Raw genomic sequence first — 19729 nt, forward strand, 5'->3', positions numbered from 1 at the left:
GGGGACAATAACAGCTGCCTGCTTCATGGGCAGAGATGAAGTAATTGCTTCCTGGGAAGTACCATCCTCCTGGCCACACTCTCCAGCCCATTTCCTTTGTGGTGGTTTCCTTGCATCTGCATGGTTCTGACTTCATGTGAGTCTCTTTTATTTTAGCATATGACTTCAGGCTGTGGGGAAGAATGGCCATTTTAGCACAGAGATGCACACAAAGGAACAACTGGCTAAATGTGAGTGAAGACATTCTTGGGGGGGGATTCATTTCTTTTATTCTGTAACAGGCAGTCTGGGAAACATTCTGGACATGTGGCCTGTGGCCTGCACTGTCACAGCTCCTCCCTGCAGGATCGCAGATGTTTGGAGATTGTAGTGATAACTGTTATCATTGAGAATGCCATTCTCACAGGCTCTAATAAGTCAGGATTTATTCAGTGTGAATTTGTTAAAGACAACTGTATTTCTAGCCAAATCCATGGGAGATGTTTCTCCTGGCAGTGTTGCTGGGGGTATTCCCATGGCTTAGTCTTAGGGGAGCACACGCCTTTGAATACTGCTGAAGCTGTAAGTACCCAAAGCGCACCGGAGTACTTTTGCCATACGGGGTGTTAGTCACTGATACACGTCTCAGTCAGACCTGATGGATTCTTGACCCCTTCCTTTCTTAATTTTTTAATTTTTATTTTTTATTTTTGTTTTTTAAGAGCACAACCCCTCAGGTGGCCACCATGAATCTCTGGTGTTTTCAGTTGGCTGCAGCCTATTTGCTATCTCTGGTTCAAACATATTCGAAGTCTGATGATGCTTCCCTCTGTTGTTCTTCTGCTGTGTGACCTCCACGCATGCAGGGTTCAAGACTGTCAGAGCTGGGAGCCACCTTCACAACTACCAGGGTTTCCGGAACTTCCTTTATCTAGCCCTGGGGATGGAAGAGATGTCATCAGAGACGGAGGCTTATTAGGTTTACATGCCATTGATAACGAATGAGGAGGTTTTCTTTTATATAAGGGGAGCTTCTTATAATGTGCTTTAGTAGGGTAAAGAAGCTTTTGAGGTTTGCTTTCTCTGGAAAGATAATTTGTGATCCTGCTGTTGCTTTCAACAAAAATATCATTTGCATACCAGTGCATGTTGTATTACTGAGCACTGGCTGACAAACGGTTCTTAACTCGTCATTCACTCCGCCACTGATTTTTGAATGGCATATGTGTGCCAGCTGCAGTAGGAACTTGCTAGACTCTAGAACTAACCCTTATGAAATAGGGGTCCTGGCGGAAGCAAATGCATATAACTATAAACGTTTGAGGGGATATCAGAGGGGGTGCCTATAGGTGCAAACTTCGTTCATTCATTGTCCCATCTAGGAGGTTTTGTGTCTTAGCAGCGTGTTCCATAGCAACACATCCCTCTATCAAAATATTCATCGTATTATTTTGAAATTCTGTGCTTAGATGTGTGTTTTTCGGACTAAGTTTAGAACTGGTTAAGGACAGGCTATGGGGTACGTATTATATATATCTACACACACACATATATTTATATATATATACATTACCATTGTAAATATAGTATATATTTATATATATACTTATATATATATTTCTCCCTCTCTATATATACATACACACCACACACATACACACACACACTTCTACTGCCAAGCACAGAAAGTCAAAACTCGGCAAGGGTTCTTTTAGTGTTCATGAAAAAATAGATGTGTTAGTTGAGAGTGTCCTTAAGTTGCCAGGGGAAAGACAGGATGGATTCACAAAGGGAGATAATTTTTTTTTTTTTCTTTGTTTAACTCTTGAATTCGAAATAATTCAGACTTATGGAAAAGTTGCAAAAATAGTACAGACAATTCCCATATACTCTTCCCTCAGATTCCCCAAACATTTCACCCCATTTGTACTTTCCCTCTCTGTGGATATAATTTTTTTTTTTCTGAAATGTTTGAGAGAGGAAGGTAGAATGCAGGGCAGGGTGAAAGGTGGAAGGAGAGAGGTGGGTTGGGAGGCTTTTTTTTTTTTTTTTTTTTTAAACCTTCTAAGATGGAGTTTCGCTCTTGTCACCCAGGCTGGAGTGCAATGGCACAATCTCGGCTCACTCTAACCTCTGCCTTCTGAGTTCAAGTGATTCTCCTGCTTCAGTCTCCCGGATAGCTGGGATTACAGGCGCCCACCACCATGCTCGGCTAATTTTTTATATTTTTAGTAGAGGGGTTTCACCATGTTGGCCAGGCTGGTCTTGAACTCCTGACCTCTGATGATTCACCTGCCTTGGCCTACCAAAGTGCTGGGATTACAGGCGTGAGCCACTGTGCCTGGCGATTGGGAGGCTTTTGCCGTAACCCAGAGCGCTATGATGAGGGCTGGACCTGGTTGGAAATGATGAGGAAGGTGAGAAGTGGTTAGGTCTGGCACATATTTTGAAAGGAGAGTTTAAATGGGTTGGATGACAAGAGAGAGAAAAAGAAGTATTAAGGATGATGTCAAGGATTTTGACCTGAGTAACTGGAAGACTAGAGATGCTGTTATTGGGATCGGGAAGACTATGGGAGGAGTGGGTTATAGTAGGGGGAATCAAAAGTGTGTTTTCCGCATGCTAAATTTGAGGTCCAAAAAGGGATGTCAAGTAGTGTTGGCTGGGCGCCGTGGCTCACGCCTGTAATTCCAGCACTTTGGGAGGCTGAGGCGGGCAGATCACCTGAGGTCAAGAGTTCGAGACTAGCCTGATAATTAGTAAAATCGATGATTGATGTTTGCTAATTAATCATATTATTGCTTCTAATACTGCAGGGGGTTCACACCTACCTGTGATGTTGTTCCTAATATCTAGGGACAGAGAGCATGATTTTAGTTTTAATACCACAGTAGGTATACACTCACCCTGTGACACTGATCCTAATATTGAGAGGGGTAGAATATGACATGACTCCCAACATAGCAATGAATGAACAGCCACCTGGTGATATTGCTCCTGATATTCATGGAAGAAGCGTATGATATTACTCCCAATATCCCAGGGAGGGTACAGCTCTTCTGTGATATGGTTCCTAGTATCTGGAGGGGGAGAGGATGATAATAATTCCAGTATCGCAGGCTGTGTTCACCCACCCTGTGATATTGTTATTAATATCCTGGGAGAGGAAGATATGATTCCCCATAGAGCAGGAGGCGTACACCCAGCCTGGGATATTGTTCCTAATATCCATGGAGAGGAGAGGCTGATGTTACTCCCAATATGGCAGGGGGTGTACATCCACCCTGTGATATTCTTCTTAATATTCCAAGGCTGAGAGGTTGATATTACTCCTAGTATCTCAGACACCGTACACCCCCGTGTGATACTCTTCCTGATATCTGGAAGGGGAGAAGATGGTATTAATCCCCATATCGCAGGAGGTGAACACGTACTCTGTGATATCTTTCTTAGTATGCAGGGAGAGAGAGGATAATATTATTCCCAATATTGCAGAAGATGTACACGTCCCCCCGTGATATTGTCCTTAATATTCCAAGGCACAGAAGACGATGTTACTCCCAATATCGCAGAAAGTGTACACCACACAGTGATGTTGTTCCCATGATCCAGGAGGGAAGAGGACGATATGACTTTCAACCCTTGCACCCTGCAATGCTCTCATCCTGCAACACCGACACCAGCTCAACCTGACATGGGACCAGAGGTGCTGGCTGGGGGTGTTCATTGCTTCTCTGTTCTCCCTTGCCAGACTCAGTAGAGGAAGCTGAGACCGAGCAGCCGCAGGAACAAGGTAGGTTTTGCCCGTGGCTCAGGCTTCTCTGGTTATGAGCTGGGCTTTGGAATAATGGCAGGGGAGGGGACAGAGGTGAGTACGGTGGGCATTGGATGCGGCTGTCACCCCTCTGTGGTGTGGGCCGGGGACTTGAGGGACATCGCCTGAGGTGGGCCTGAACCTCCCGTCTACTCTGACACTGGAGGCCGTGAGGTCCCACATTTCTTCCAATGAACATGCTGACCCCCGCCTGGTCCCCAACCGAGATGGGGCATCCTTTCCACTGCTGGGACCCACATGTAGCTGTGGGTTCCTTTTTCATGACCTGGAGAAGCTGCAGTTCACCCTGTGCTCTGCCTCAGAGATGGGAGGCCACACTGCCCTCAGCGGGTAGCAGAATTCAGAGCCTTAGGTTGCAGGGGCCTCAACTGAGGTCCCTGAAGGGTCTTCTCCTTCCTGAGGGGAGCCAGGGGGGAAGGGAAGGCTGTTGTAGGTTTGCCTCAGGGAGGGGGTGGTTCCACCCTCTGCCAAAGTCACTGGAGCAAAGGCACGTGGCTCTCCAGCTGCCCCGGAGGCCAGGGTAGTGGCTGGGAGGGGCTGTGTGCCTCTGCTGGGTGGGGGCGATTTCTTAGCTAATCTAGTGTAGTCAAGTCAGACATTTGCCTCTAAATCATATTTATTTATTTTTTTAATTCTAAGGCTTTACAGATGAATAAGGAGGCAGTTTGTATTGAACATATTTTTTGCATGTGAGCTTGAAACAGAGGGTCGGTTTAAATCTAGGTTTTTCCCTTCCCAGTAATGCCTCCTTTCATCCCAGGTTTTCCAACAGGAAATGCGCTTGTTTGCTCACCTCTGGGAGGGGGCTTTGGCTAGGAATCCACCAAAGCCAGCAGACACCAGTGGGCTGCTGGAGCAGTCTGGCCTTTGTTAACCCTTTAGGAACCGTGGGCTTCAGGTTTTCAGACCATCCACGGTGAAGGTGGCCACAGGGGCCTGGAAGCTTTCCCATCCTTCCTGCAGGGATGGTCCGTTTCCCTGCACGGAGCTGGGCACATGGGTACAACACCCCTGTCCTGTGCCGTCGGTGGCTTTACCAATTTTGCATAGCAGCTTTTGAGCTGATCCATAGCTCTGATTGGCTGTTGAGGATTTCATGGATTCCTGTACCCCACCGGGGGGCCCAATATGCTGACAGAAGTTACATTTGTAGTTGTGGTGCTGCATATTCATGGGTCCAGTTAGAAGGCTTTGATTCTTTCTAAAGGGAAAGGCATCTCTGAGGGGTCACTGTTCTGACACAGTCTCCTAAAACCTTGCTGTCAGGTGGGCGACAAAACAGGACAGGAGGGTGATTTTGTAGGAGAGTCGGGCCACGGGCCTGCGTGTTCTCTCTGTCCCCGTAGTGCCGGAGTTCGTACGTGCTCCAGGCCCCGAGTTTGCGTTGCACATAATTCTTAAGGGCTCATGGCAAGCTGCGCCGGGGACACAGAGGGCAGGGATGGGGGGACCCTGCCCCCAGTGGACCAAGGACTCACTGCCGGACTCTAATATGTCTAGGTGTTTTTGTGACTTGCAGAAATACCTCCATCTTGTCTGGGCCTGGATCCACAGGAGACCCTGTCGAAGGTGAAGAATGTTCTGGAACAATGCAAGACCTGCCCAGGCTGCCCCCTGGAGCCAGCGTCCTGGGGTCTCTGTGCGGCATCCAGCAACGTGAGCTTGCAGGACCCCGAGGACCCCTCCTTCTTCTTGGAAGCTGAGGACGACTGGGAGGACCCAGAGGCCCTGAGCTCACTGCTGCTGTTCCTGAACGCCCCCGGGTACAAGGCCAGCTTCTGTGGCCTGTACGACGTGGCACTGCCATGGCTGAGCGGCATGTTCTGCAGCTTTAGCGACGAGGAGGAGCTGACTGAGTGCCTGGCACATGCCCGAGGGGCGGCCAAGAAAGCTGGCCTCTTCATGACCAGAGTCCGTGCCATCGTGGACTGCCTGGTGGCCCTGGCCTGGCTTCACGTGCTTCATGGACAGAGCCTGGTGACCCTGAACATCCTGCAGTCTGTCCAGGATGCAGTGGTGGCCAGAGAGGACCAGAGGGTGTAATGGCCAACATGCTGGCCGTGGCTGTGAAGAGGACAGGCCGGACGAGGCAGGCAGCTGAGGGCTACTACTGCGCCTTATGAGCGGCTTGGGACCTGGGCCATTGGAGGAACCAGGCAGTGGTGCTGGCCAATTTCGGGACCCTGTGCCTGCATGCAAGTGCCAGCAGGCTGGCCCAGCACTACCTCCTGGGGACCATGCGGCTGTTCTCGAGGCTGCCCTGCAGGGAGTGTGGCCGAGACTTCACCCACGTACTCCTGCAGCTGGGCCACCTCTGCACCCGCCAGGGCCCAGCCCAGCAGGGCAAGGGCTACTATGAGTGGGCCCTTCTGGTCACCGTAGAAATAGGCCATGTGGAGAGTGAGTGCCCTAGTTCCTCCTGTGAGCCTTCTGGGGCCACTCGGGTCAGGGCTCACCTGGGGTTTATGATTCAGAAACAAGTGGTGGTTTTTCTACCATCGAAAGTGCTGAGCCATGTCCAGCAGCAGATGTTGGCAAGCGCCCTGGAGACAGGCGGTTCCCATGCAGGGCCAGGCCCTCTGTGGCCTACTGAGGCAGCCAGCTCTTCCTGGTTTGCCCAGGGACCATCCTGCCTTGGGCACTGAAAGTCCTGCATGCTGGGAATTCCTAGACATAACCCTGGGATCAAGGCAGGCTCGGCTGCGCTGGGACTTCGGGCCCCACCATGAGCCAGGCCCTGAACACCAGTTCTTGTGCCCGTGTTATCTGCTTGGTATGTTGGCAGCCTGCGCACCTGTCATCCCACTTCACAGAGGACACGGGGGCGGGTGATTGCCCAAAGCCGCAGAGCAGTTCATGCAAAAGCAGCTCGTTGTGCAGTGTGCCAGGCCCCACCCACAAATGGGGCTTGTGGGGTCCTCGGGTGGCAGAGACTGAGCGTGGGAATGTGAGCTTCAGGCCACAGAGGCCACAAAAGGGTGAATGGCGTGATGGCGGGGCAGCACTTGGCCCTGGGTTAGGGAAGCCTCTTTAGTCTAGAACCAGAGGGTTGAGAGCATTTAGTCAAGTAATAGTTGGTGGAGGAGAGGCTGGTGGTGTAGCCTGTGTGAAGGCCTAGGGGTGAGAGAGTGGGGGTGAGTGAGTGGGAATGAGTGGGGTGTGAGTGGTGGTGAGTGAGTGGAGGTGTGATGGAGTGAGTGGGGATGAGTGGGGGGGTGTGAGCGGGGATGAGTGGGGTGTGATGGGGTGAGTGAGCGGGAGAGTGAGTGGGGTGTGAGTGGGGGTGAGTGAGCGGGAGTGGTAGCGGGGTTGAGTGGGGTGTGATGGGGTGAGTGAGCGGGAGAGTGAGCGGGGATGAGTGGGGTGTGATGGGGTGAGTGAGTGGGGTGTGAGTGGGGGTGAGTGAGCGGGAGTGGGAGCGGGGATGAGTGGGGTGTGATGGGGTGAGTGAGCGGGAGTGGTAGCGGGGTTGAGTGGGGTGTGAGCGGGGATGAGTGGGGTGTGAGCGGGGATGAGTGAATAGGGGTGAGTGAGCGGGAGTGGTAGCGGGGATGAGTGGGGTGTGATGGGGTGAGTGAGCGGGAGAGTGAGGGGGGATGAGTGGGGTGTGATGGGGTGAGTGAGCGGGAGTGTGAGCGGTGTGAGTGGGGGTGAGTGAGTGGGAGGGGTAGCGGGGATGAGTGGGGTGTGAGTGGGGGTGAGTGAGCGGGAGTGGTAGCGGGGTTGAGTGGGAGTGGGAGCGGGGATGAGTGGGAGTGTGAGCGGGGATGAGTGGGGTGGGAGCGGGGATGAGTGAACAGGGCTTATGCAGGGAGGTGCAGAGTTGGGAGGGGGTGGGTTGGGTGCTGGATGGTGAGAAGCTCTTCTGGAGCGCTAAGCAGGGCCTGGGGCCTCAGGCTGTGGCTTGGCCTTTTCCCCAAGAGCACTGGGGAGCCATGGAGTGCTATCGAACAGTCACTGCAGACGGAGCAGTGAACGGACAGTAGGTGGGCAGGGCTGTCCGAAATCTAGGCCACAGAGAATAGATGAGGAAGTTGAGTCCAGGGAAATGGCTGAGACAAGGGATACTGTTGTGGGTCCCCTCTGTCTTGCAGCGCTTTGTCATGGCATAGTGAGACCACTCAGAGGTGCCTCCTGTGACCTGGACCAGAGCCCCAGGGGCTGTGACCAAACCTGCCCATTTCCAGCACAGGCCTGGCACCCACTCCTGGCCCTAGGAGGGATAAGATTTTGGAAAGGACCGTGTGAAGGGGCCCCGGTCCCACACATCTGCCCAAGGAGGGTTGGGGGGTTCAGACCCAGGCTTCTTCCCCAGGGACATTCTCTTACTGGAAGGAGACCCTCCAGGAACCCAGTGCCCCAGCCCCCACTGCAGCCTCCAGTGGCTCTTGGCACAATAGCCTGTGGTACCTCCTCCTACGAGGCCCTCCCCGGGGTGCTGGGGGATTCAGACTTGGAAATGCAGGCCAGGGAACGGGGATCATGCTTCCCTGTCTCCCCACCCTGCGCTGAACGATCGAGGAGACCAAGGGCGGGGCTGATACCCCACATGCTTCCTTGGGGTCATTTTTGAGTCACTTTCGGTAGTTTGTGTCCTTCTAAGAATTTGGCTGTTGTGTCTAGATGGTCTGGTTTGTTGGTGTACAATTGTTCGTAGTGTTTTCGTGGAATCCTTTTATTTCTGTCAGGTCGGCAATAATGTTTCCTTTTCATTTCTGATTTTAGAAACTTGGGTTTGTAATTTTTTATTTCTTCATTTTTATTAGAGATGGGGTCTCATCATGTTCCCCCGGGCTGGTCTTGAATGCTGGCCTCACGATCCTTCCACCTCAGCCTCACAAAGTGCTGGGATGACAGGCGTCAGCCATGGTGCTCAGTCTCTGATTTTAGTCATTTGTGTCCCGTCTTTCTTTCCTCGGTCAGTCTAGTGAACAATTTGTCAATTGTGTTATTTTCAAAAAACCCACCTTCGGTTCTGTTATCTCTTTTGTTTTTCCATTCTCTGTATTTTTACTTTCCATTTCCACTCTCACGTTTATTATTTTCTTCCTTTTATTCACTTTGGGTTTAGTTCTTTTTCTAGTTTCTCAAGGTGGAAGGTTAGGTTTTTGATTTGAGATTTTTCTTCTTTCTTTGAATGTAGACATTTACAGTTATAAATTTCCCTTTCAGCACTGCCTTAGCTGCATCTTGGAATTTTTGATACGTTGTGCTATTTTTATTTTTAAAGACAGAGTTTTGCTCTATTGCCCAGGCTGGGGTGCAGTGGTGCAATCTTGGCCCACTGCAACTTCTACTCAGGTTAGAGCCATTCTTATGCCTCAGCCTCCCGAGTAGCTGGAATTACAGATGTGCACCACTCCACCCGGCTAATTTTTGTATTTTTTTTAAATATAGAGACGGGATTTCACCATGTTTCCCAGGCTGATCTCAAACTCCGGGACTCAAGCGATGCTCCTGCCTCGGCCTCCCACAGTGCTGGGATGAGAGGCGTGAGCCACCGCACTGGCCGGGGCTGTGCGTTTGTTTGCATTCTTCTCAAATTAGTTTTTGGTTTCCCTGCTGGTCTCTTTGACTCACTGGTTGTTTAGGAGTGTGTAGTTTTCACATATTTTTTGAATTTCCCACATTTCCTTCACTGTCGATTTCCAGTTTTGTGCCAGTACAGCTGAAGAACACCTCTGCTTTGGTCTCAGTCCTTCTCCATTCACTGAGGCTCGTTTTGTGGCCTGGCACATGGTCTGTCATGGGGAATGTCCCATGGGTGCTCGAGAGGACTGTGTATTCGGCTGTTGTTGGGTGGCGTGTGTGACAGATGTCCATTCGGCGTACCTGGTTTCCTATGTTAATCTCCGGAATGTTTCTGACACTAGAAAATCAGGCTTTGGGAGAGGCCAGTGAGCCTGTGGCTAGGGAGCCTGGTTGCATGAGAGAAGCATGTGTGGGAACGCCAGGGGCCAGCTTTGAATCCCATTCCCCCAACATGATGCCATGTGTGGCAGACGTGATGCTTGGCTTTGCTCTCTCAGGGTTCCATCTGTGACAGGGGCCACTTGTGCCCCTGGCCTCATCAGCTCAGGCTGAAGGCAGCCCTGATCCTGGCCAGAGGGTCTTTGTGAAGCAGAAATAGATGGCCTGGTGCAGGTGCCAAGCCCCTGCTGTTCACTCTGTGTCCATCCACAACCTCGGCCCTGGGAGTTGTAAAGAAGGCCGGCCTGTACCATGAGCATCTGCACCAAGATGTGCCCATGTCACAGTGTGCTTGGCGTCTGCCCTGGCACAGGTGCATGGCCTGTCTGCGCTCAGGCGCCCCGCCTATGGGGCCCAGGCTCACAGAGGTGTGAAGGAGGCAAGCAGGGGCCTCTGAGCCCAGCCAGCCTCGCTTCGATGCTGGGAGACTAACGTCTTCCATTTTGTCTTCTGCCCAGACCAGCTGCGGGCCGTCCAGTGGCTGTGCTACTTCTACAGCGCCGTCATGCCCAGCGAGGCCCAGTATGTCATCTACCACGATCTCCAGCTCTCCCTGGCCCGCAAGGTGGCCGACAAGGTGCTGGAGGGGCAGCTCCTGGAGACCATCAGTCAGCTCTACCTGTCCCTGGGCACGGAGCGGTAAGGGCTGGCTTTGCAGTGGTGGAGGTGGGGGCGGGCAGGGAGAAGGGCACAGGGAAGCTGGCCCAGGGCCCAGCAGCCCCTCTCCTTTTGATCATTTGGTGCTTTGGCATCAGATGCTTTGAGCTGGCCGGCCTGGGGTCATCCCAGGGCTGCTGCTGGCCCATGAGTCCCAGCTTGAGCCTCCCTTGTTGGGGCAAAGGTCACCTCAACCCCAGCAGAGGCAGTAGGTGCACTCTGGGCTGTTCTTCCTACTATGGTGGCTTTTGTCATCTTACCTGTGCCTGCCCCGAATCTTCACTCCTGGGCTTCGTCTGTCCCCTTAAATGTGACCACAGCAGCCACCTGTGGCTTCTCTCCCACAGAAGACAGAGCCAGTTGTGTCACCTGCTTCCCTGGGGCAGGGTTTCAAGGTCTCACATCCCATATTTGGCCTAGTCAGCTTCCCCCAAGCATCCTGACCTGGTGGGGTAACCATGGCCCTGGCCACCCCACCCATAGGGCCCAGTGACATTGCTGCAGTCCCAGCCCCTTGAGTGTTGGACTTACTGAGAGAGCAGAGAAGGAGCCAGATTCCATAGGGACCTGGGAGACTGACTGTAGTCTTGGCCTCAAGTTCACAGAAGGAAAATGGGACAGTGTGCTAGAGCCATGCTTCTCAAAGTGTAGTCCCTGGACCAGTAGAGCAGCATCCATGTCACCTAGGAGTTTGTGGCAAGTGGGAGTTCTAGGGCCTGCCCCAGGCCTGTGGAGCCGGAAGCTCTGGGGGCAGGGCCAGCAAGCTATAAGGACAGGCCTCCGGGTGACTGTGATGCCTGCACACCTTGAGAACCATCGACCTAGATAGCCTCTGAACACTAACGGCTCCTGGTGCGTCTGGAGAAGACACAGGCCATGACTGGGAGGCAGGGGAGATGGACTAGCACACTCCTCCTGCCACAGGGCAGCATGATGCTCGATTCCCTCAGAAGGATGTCCTTCATCTTTTCCATGCCGTGTGTGTTCACTCTGGCCATCCCAGCAGCCTGGGAAGGGCAGAACACTGCACACACAAGAGGGCCGTTCCCAGTCCCCACATGCCAGATTCATCTGTCATCAGACCCACGGGAGGAGGCAGACTGGTTCCAGGAGGATGAGAGCCCTTGTTCTGACACCTGTGTCTGATTCCAGTGATTCCAGGGCCTACAAATCCTCTCTGGACTACACCAAACGAAGTCTGGGGATTTTCATGGACCTCCAGAGGAAAGAGGAGGCACATGCCTGGCTGCAAGCAGGGAAGATCTATTACCTCCTGCGGCAGAGCGAGCTGGTGGACCTGTACATCCAGGTGAGTGGCAAGGGATGCAGGAGGACTCCTGTGCTGTTCACTCTCTGTCCATCCACCCATCCATTCACCCTTCCATCATCTATTTACCTGTTCATCCTTCCATCCATCCATCCATCATCCATCCGTCTGTCCTTTCATCCATCCATCATTCATCCATCCTTTTATCATCCATCTATTCACCCGTCTATCCATCCATTCACCTGTCCATCCACCCATCCGTTCATCCTTCCATCACCTATTTACCTGTTCATTCTTCTATCCATCCATCATCCATCCATCCATCATGCATCCACTCGCTTGCTCATCCTTCCATCCATCCATCCATTCACCTGTTCATCCATCCATCCCTTTATCATCCATTGATTCAGCCACCATCCGTCCATCTGTTCGTCCGTTCATCCTTCCATCATCCATCCATTCACCTGTTCATCCATCCATCATCCATCCATCATCCATCCACCTACCAATTGATCTTTCCATTCATCCATCCTCTCACCCATCCATCCATTCACCGTTCGTCCATCCACCCACCCACCAATCTACCTATTAATGCATCCCTCCATTCATCTATCTGTCCATTTGTTTATCCATACATTCGTCTGTCCACCATCTATCCATCCACATGTACATACATCATCTACCCTCCACCCATCCATACATTATCTACCCACCCATACATACACACATCATTCCACCCACCCACCCATCCATCCATTCATCCATCCATCCATCCAAGCATTCATCTATCCACACACCCTTCCATCCATCCATGTGTCTTCATCTCCTCATCCATTCATCCATCCATCCACTCATTCCTAAGCCACTGCTGAGCACCTGTTGTGTGCCTTTTCCCTCCCTCCAACTGGTTCCCTCACATCCTCCTCCGGTGGCCAGCATCTTCTCCCTGAGGGCAGAGGCGCGGCCCCTCACAGTGCACAGCACTTGCTGGTATACAGCACATCCTCAAATAATGTGACCACTCAGTTAACACACAGAAGAACTTGCTCCAAGCGACACGTGGCACATCTCCTTACAAAATGAATCTATCATAGTGGCTGTTTTCAGAGGCTTTCCGAAACACTGTGTGATCTGGTACAAATTGTGAAGCCCAGGAGCCTGGTGAAGCTTTCATTATTGAGCACCTGCTGTATACCTCCTTGAGCTGAGGAGAGGGATCAAGAGCTCATGGCCAAGAGGGGACCAGGCCCACCCACAAACACTGAAACACTGCTGATGTGGCAGGGATGTGACAACGCAGAAAGGAGACAGGGGCTGGGCTCCCAGCAATCTAGGGGCCACGGAGACTGGTTTGAGTGCAGGGGGAGTGGGCTAGGGCTACCCCTGGTGGTAGGATTCACAGGTGTCGGGCTCCTGGGCTGCAGCTGCTCAGTCACCTCCTGGCACTCAGGCGCATCAGTTCATTGTCCTCATGCCAGTGGTGGGGGCAGCCTCCATGCACAGGGTCTGAAAAATGCTCAGGTGTACCTGTAGTGTGTGGGAGAAAAGAGGCTGGCAAAGGTGCGCGTAGCCACGTTGCTAGGTGTGGGTCTGGAGCGAACTTCTGTCTCCTTTCAGGTGGCACAGAATGTGGACGTGCACACAGGCGACCCCAACCTGGGGCTGGAGCTGTTGGAGGCAGTTGGAGACATCTTCTTCAATGGGCCCTGGGAGCAGGAGGAAGGCATGCCCTTCTACCGAGTGAGCTGGCCTGTGGGCTGATGTGGGTGGGCCTCAGTGGGGCACCTGGTGGTCTGAGGCATATGACCATGCCGCTGCCCGGGAAAAACGCTCGGAGCCTGGACGTGACAATTGCTCTACCCTTGTACCTGATGACCTCAAGCAACCATGAGTGGGAAGTCCTGTCCCCATCTTCCAGATGAGGAAACTGAGGCTCAGAGAGGCACAGGGACATGTCAAAGGACACACAGCATATCAGTGGGAGGCCCAGGTCTGCATGTACCCCGAAGTGGGACGACTTCTCCTTTCCTCTGAGCTCACAGTGTGGCTCAGCCCTGGGCACAGATCAGTGTGGTGTTTCTAGAGCAGAGAGGAGTGTTGGCTCCCCCCAGTCAGACCCCCAGTGCTCAGGTGGGAGAGGCTGGTTTGAGGCTGTCGGGAGTAGCTGGATGGGCCTCAGGTGACTCTTCAGCCCCCAACTTGGGTGTCTGAACTATGTGTTATCCCACAGCACAGAGCTGTGTCGAGGTGCAGGAGTAGCTGGGGTGTGGGAAGCTCCAAGCACATGTTTGAGCTCTGACGAGGACGCTGCGCAAGGTGGGTGCTGTGGGAAACCTGACCCCACCTGCCTGTGTGGTAGGACCAGGCCCTGCCCCTGGCAGTGACTACGGACAACCGCAGGGTGGAGCCGCAGCTACAGCTGTGCAGCAAGCTGGTGGCACTCCTGGTCACAATGGAGAAGCCACAGGAGAGCTTGGAGGTTGCCCACATGGTCCTAGCACTCAGCATCACTCTGGGTACGTCCCCTGAGCCCCCACCCTGCCAGGACCCACACTTTGCCAGAGCCCAGCCTCTGGGTCTGCAGGCCAGGAGCTGAAACAGCTGCTGCATTTTCCTGGTCTCCTGTCCAGGCAGGCAGATCTGCCCAACTGGCTTCCCCGTCCGGCTGTGGGGCACAGCCCGAGGTCTCTCACGCAGTGCAGAGCTCCCTGCCTGCCTGATTTCTGCTTCCTCTGCCTGTTCCCGCTGCTGACCACAAGGGCCGCCCAGTGTGCCCTCTGCCTTCCAGACATGCCAGGCATCTCGTTGGTCCCTGTATGTGCCAGGCTGAGTGGCACATTCCCTTTGTCTTGTGCCTTTCCCACCGTCATCAACCACACGGCTCTCTGGCTGATAAAATCCCAGTTCCCCTTCCAGCAGTCTGCCCCTTAAGGCCGGGCATCCCCTGGTGCTGTGCCAGGGTCGTCTGTCCCCCTCCAGAGACAGGGAACCCTAGGCAGGCCACATGTGCCAGTGCCTTGTGTCCTGTGGACCAGTACACAGTAGGTGTGCAGCTGACTTCCCAAGGTAGGGGGATCTGATCGTGACACACCCAGGAGGAGTCAGATGTCACATCTGTGGCTTGCCTGGAGCTGGGGTACCCAGGAGCACCTGAACTGCATGGGCTCCCCTGGTTAAAACCAGTGAGCAAAGGCAGGTGGCTATGTGTAGACACAGAGCTGGGCCATCCAGGTCCGACTTTGCCAAAGCCTCACAGTAGACAGGGGCAGGCCTTATTAATTCTGCTTTCCAGACGGGAAAGTGAGTCTGGGAACCCAGAAGGGAATGGCCAGAGCTGCCCAGGTGACCACAGGTGCCTGGAGGCAAGCCACGAGTGCTGCCTGGGGTCTGTATACCTGCTCCTGAGGGGCCTGTGCCCTGCCTGCCCCAGGGAGCCACGTCCTCACACCTGCCCCTTTGGCCTGCACCCCAGGGGACCGGCTGAATGAGCGCGTGGCCTACCACCGGCTGGCCACCCTGCACCACCGGCTGGGCCATGACAAGCTGGCGGAGCACTTCTACCTCAAGACCCTGTAGCTCTGCAACTTGCCACTGGGGTTCGACGAGGAGACCCTCTACTACGTGAAGGTGTACCTGATGCTCCGTGACATCATCTTCTATGACCTGAAGGTGGGAGGGAGGGGCAGGGCTCGGGGTGTTCCCAGTCCCCTTGGAGTGGGATCTCCACCCAGCCCCGAGGCCTGGGTTCCAGCCTTCCTTAGAAATGGCCCAGTGGCCGCCCTGGAGCTCTATGCCCGGCTGGAGGAGCCAGCAAGGTTAGCAGATACAATTCAGCTCCCAAGATGGCCAGGCCCCACCCTCAGGAACTCAGTCTCAGCCAGGGAGGCTGACACATGAGTGGGCAATGGTGGCCTCTGGGTTAAGAAGGAGGATTGTAGTCAGGGAGGCCCTCCTGGAGGAGGTGACATCAAAGCTGAGTCTTGACAGTCAAGTGTCAAGGTGCATTTAACAAAGAAAATAGGGTCGGGAGAAGGACATTTCGGAGGACAGCATCAGCCTCACATTGAATCCACGTTGCAAGATCCAACCCAAATCCTGGCACCTCCTCTAGGAAGCCTGCGCAGGGTGCCAGCCTGCACGGAGCAACTCCTTCCTGGAGTCCCGAGACACCTTGAATCTTCACATCACCCAGGAAGGGTGGGGTGGGACCAGTATCTTACCATTGGGTTCACAAACAGGGAAACCCCAGCTCAGGGCAGGTGCAGTGGGGCGGGGCCCCAGCCAGCCAGGCTGAGGCCTTGCTGGGTCGGGTGTGTCTGGAGGGGACGTGCTGTGTTCTGTCTGCCCCAGCCTTGCAGGGCTGGAGAGCTGGGACTGGCAGACTCAGACCTGGGGTGTCTCTACCCCTCTGCCCAGCAGGCACCGCCCTTCCTTAGCATCACACCGGCACCGCGTCAGTACTCGTTATGGGCTGAGGGGCCCGGGCACTCCAGTCCAGGGGCCGAGATCTTGGAGGCCTTAGAACAACTTGAGGAGCGGGGCAGCCCTAAGACCCTGCCCTGTATCCCCCACTGCAGGCCTACAGCGGCCCGATATGCCTCAGCCCAGTGCTGGCGACACCTGGTGGTCAGATGTGGTCCCTGTGGCCTCCCAAGTCCCAGCCAGACATGGAGGTGCCAGGTGTCAGGCCTAGGGGGACGCTGCTCACTGCTCAGGGGCTTGCCTGGGACCCAGGGGGACGGGCCTCCCAGAAGAGGCCTTTCTCTCTCTTGGTCAAGCCTGCCGCCCACTCCGCCTGTCCAGGAGAAAGGAAAGCGCCAAGTAGTACCTGAGAGGCCAAAGTCCATGGTTGGGGTCGGGGGACAGTGGCCTCCTTCACCTCCTTCCCATGCACAGCCCTCTGGGCCTCATCGTGACTATGCTGTCAGCGCAGGCCAGCTTCCCACAGGGAGGCCCCCTTGGAATTCCCCAAGGGCGGCTGTCTTTCCAAGGCTACACCCTCCTCCTTGTATAGGAGGCTCTGGACCCAGGGCCCAGAGGAGTGGGAGAAAAAGCCGGGCTGGATGGGACCTGGAAGGTTGGCAGAGAAGCAGGGGTAAATGGGCATTTTTGCCAACTGCCTCTAAAATGGTGTCCCCTTTAGTCTACACATGAGAGTGAGCCCTGGAATAGGGTGGATTAGGTGTGTCCTGGCTCAGCCTGCCACTCAGTAGCTGCTGTACACACTACAGGCAGATGAAAATGCGCACAGGCACACACAGGTGTGCGCACACACACAGGGACACGTACGCACAGGCACATGTAGAGACATATGCTTTGGCTGGCTCCTTCCTGTTTAGTTGGGAAGTCCCCACCCCTTCAGGAAGCCTTTGCCTTTCACCCCTGGCTGAGTCTGGGACCTCCTGGGCTTCCCTCTGCCACAGCCCGGGCCACCCTGTGTGGTCAGTGTTCACTCCCGAGGCCCTCAGACTGGGAGCAAGGACATTAGGCTCAGCCACGCACCCAGCACAGAGTCCAGTGTTCGGCTGGGCCGGGTGCATTGGATGAGCAGTGGCGGTGACTTGGGGCCTTCTCACGCCCCTGCTCCGTGTGTGGGGTGGGACAGTGAGGGAATGGACTGCTGCATCTTGGACTTTGTCGTTGGGAGCCATCTTGAGATGGTAAAGAGGGACAGGCCAGGCATGGGTCTCAGAGAGGTCCCTTAGGTGACCCCCATGTGGAGGAGGAGCCTGGGGAGAAGCCGGGTGGGGGATGGGAGGGTCAAGGAGGAGGTCTGGGAGATGGCATCCCATCCCAGCGATGGTGAGTTTGAGCCAAAGATGCATTGACAATGGGAGTGGATATCTGGGGAGTCACATTCTGTCAATATTTCAGGGAACATTGCCAAAGAGGACACCTTAGAGATGGTTTTCTACCTGGCCTGGCCCGTGGAGATGGTCAGCATGGACAGGGGCCAGAGGGGAGCCTGGGTCACTCAACACTGTGCCCCTGCTGTGGCTTGGAGCCACGGGTCCTGCATGGAACTCTCAGAGCAGGCAGGATCTGCCCTGACCTCAGCCCATGGGGAAAGCAACCACTGCCTGCAGAGAGGGTGGCACTGGGGCAGGAGGCTTGGGGTGAGTGGGGCGTAGGGACAGTCAGGAAGTCTTCCAGGGGTATCAGGGTCGTCCCCACCTCCTGCAGCTGAGACCACAGCAGTGTCACAGGCTTCGGGGTTCATGGGGTGAGCCAGCATTGGCTGGACATGTGGAATGACCTGGAGACAGGAATGGCCTCTGGGAAGATGGGCTCCGAGTCCCCCTTTTGCTGAGCATGGCCTGTCTCCTTCAGAACCCGTTTGATGCAGCCAGGTACTACCAGCTGGCACTGGCAGCCGCCGTGGACCTGGGCAACAAGAAGGCACAGCTGAAGATCTACACGCGGCTGGCCACCATCTCCCACAACTTCCTCCTGGACAGTGAGAAGTCGCTCTTCTTCTACCAGAGGGCCAGGACCTTTGCCACCGAGCTCAACGTCCACAGGGTCAACCTACCTCCTCTGCCACCCTGCGGGTGGGCCCCTTGGTTGACCCCAGCCACCCTCGCTGAGGACAGCATCCAAGGGAGTGGGTATTGTGCAAGGAGGATGGTCTCCTGCCTCTCCTGGTGTCTCCCGTGGCTCATTTTCTGGGAAATGGAGGAATGAAAGCAGGGTTCATATAGCAATAAATTTTTTTTTTGCAATAACATACCGAAGTCCCCAGGGCATCCTTCCCTGTGTGCTTCCTGGGCTGGGTCTAGGGGCCAGCTCCTTCCCTGGTGGCAGCCCTCTGATCTTGGGGATGAGAAGGACCCTGAGTCCAACAGACCTGGGCCAGGTCACCATGAACCTCGGTTTCCTCGGCGGCCAGAGGGGAGATGGTGGTGGAACTCCCTGGGCAGCTCCCTGTTCTCCCTGCTCAGAGCTTTTACTGCAGGTCTCGTGCTGCTCTTGCCTTTAACCTTCAGGCCACTGTGCCCAAATGTGGGGGCTCCATTGAAGAAATAGAGGCACAGAGAGGTTAGGTGTCTGGCCCACCGTCACACAGCAGGTAGGGGCGGAAACGAAGAGCCCAGTACACTGACCACCACACCACCCTGCCAGCCTGCAGCCAGGAAGGTGTCCCCCATTAGGACCCAAGGTCAGCTCCTGGAGCTCTCTTGTGGTGTCAGGAGAGCCACAGGCCAGTGAGGGTGGCGACGGGGATCCCTCACTTAGTGTCCTCTGCTCCCAGACTTGGTTGGGCCGAGCCTGGCCAGTCCTACCTCTGGCCACTGGTCAGCCCTGCGGGAAGTGAGATGCAGGGATTTCCGCCTGTGTAGATGCTGCTACCCAGTATTGAAAGCCTTATCTGGGCTGACCCCAGCCATCCTCACATGCCCCTCCCCTTCTGGCCCCCAGCCCTCATCCCAGAGCCAGGAATCCCAGGTTTTCCTTCTTGGAATCTCTTGGCCCCAGGGAACACAGTTCACATGGTCTCTTTGCCAGTTTACACAAGAAAACAGAGGTTCAGAGACTATGGGTGTCTCACTTGATTCTCACGTACACTGCACTCTCCCAGGCCCCTCTTTTAAACACTTTAAATGAGGTGACTTTCACATCGCATGCAACTATTTCAACGCGAATAATGTGGTGGCATTTGTGCATTCACAGTCCTGTGCAACCACTCACGCCATCTAGTTTCAAAATGTATTCATCTCCCCAGAAGAAACCTCCCATCCTCACTAAGCAGTTACCCCTCCTTGGTATCCCCCAAGCCCCTCGTTTAATGGAAGGGGAAACTGAGGCCCGGAGAGAGACTTGCCATTAGGCGGAGCTCTGATAATAAGGAATCAGGCACCCATCTGCTGGTTCAATCCTGGGTTGGTTTTCCACCCAGCAGAGGTGACAGAGCCAGGAGGTTCTGGGACCCCATGCTTGCAGCCAGAGCCCTACCCTGAGCCTCCCCAGCAGGGGGCAGCAGAGAGCTTTCCAGAACCAGCAGCGGGTCAGAGCTGCTGACA

The 19729-nt window shown here is 54.4% G+C and overlaps 1 protein-coding gene across 3 annotated transcripts; it reads left to right on the forward strand.

Annotated features, from left to right (window-relative positions):
- Nucleotides 1-206: 206 nt before the first annotated feature.
- Nucleotides 207-18437, forward strand: LOC140713010 (SH3 domain and tetratricopeptide repeat-containing protein 1-like). Of its 3 annotated transcripts, XM_073022152.1 has the most exons (7): nucleotides 207-230; nucleotides 3592-3772; nucleotides 5334-6214; nucleotides 10243-10423; nucleotides 11594-11750; nucleotides 13326-13448; nucleotides 18039-18437. In XM_073022152.1, the coding sequence occupies exons 3-7, from the start codon at nucleotides 6052-6054 to the stop codon at nucleotides 18390-18392; spliced, it is 978 nt and encodes a 325-aa protein (XP_072878253.1). In that variant the 5' UTR covers nucleotides 207-230; nucleotides 3592-3772; nucleotides 5334-6051; the 3' UTR covers nucleotides 18393-18437. The 3 variants fall into 3 exon arrangements, with proteins under 3 accessions (XP_072878253.1, XP_072878252.1, XP_072878251.1); XM_073022151.1 differs by lacking the exon at nucleotides 207-230 and having other exon boundaries at nucleotides 2972-3772; XM_073022150.1 differs by lacking the exons at nucleotides 207-230; nucleotides 3592-3772 and having other exon boundaries at nucleotides 6103-6587.
- The last annotated feature ends 1292 nt before the right edge of the window (nucleotides 18438-19729 follow it).

Source organism: Chlorocebus sabaeus, chromosome 12 (genome assembly GCF_047675955.1).
Source record: "Chlorocebus sabaeus isolate Y175 chromosome 12, mChlSab1.0.hap1, whole genome shotgun sequence".
Classification (NCBI taxonomy): domain Eukaryota; kingdom Metazoa; phylum Chordata; class Mammalia; order Primates; family Cercopithecidae; genus Chlorocebus; species Chlorocebus sabaeus.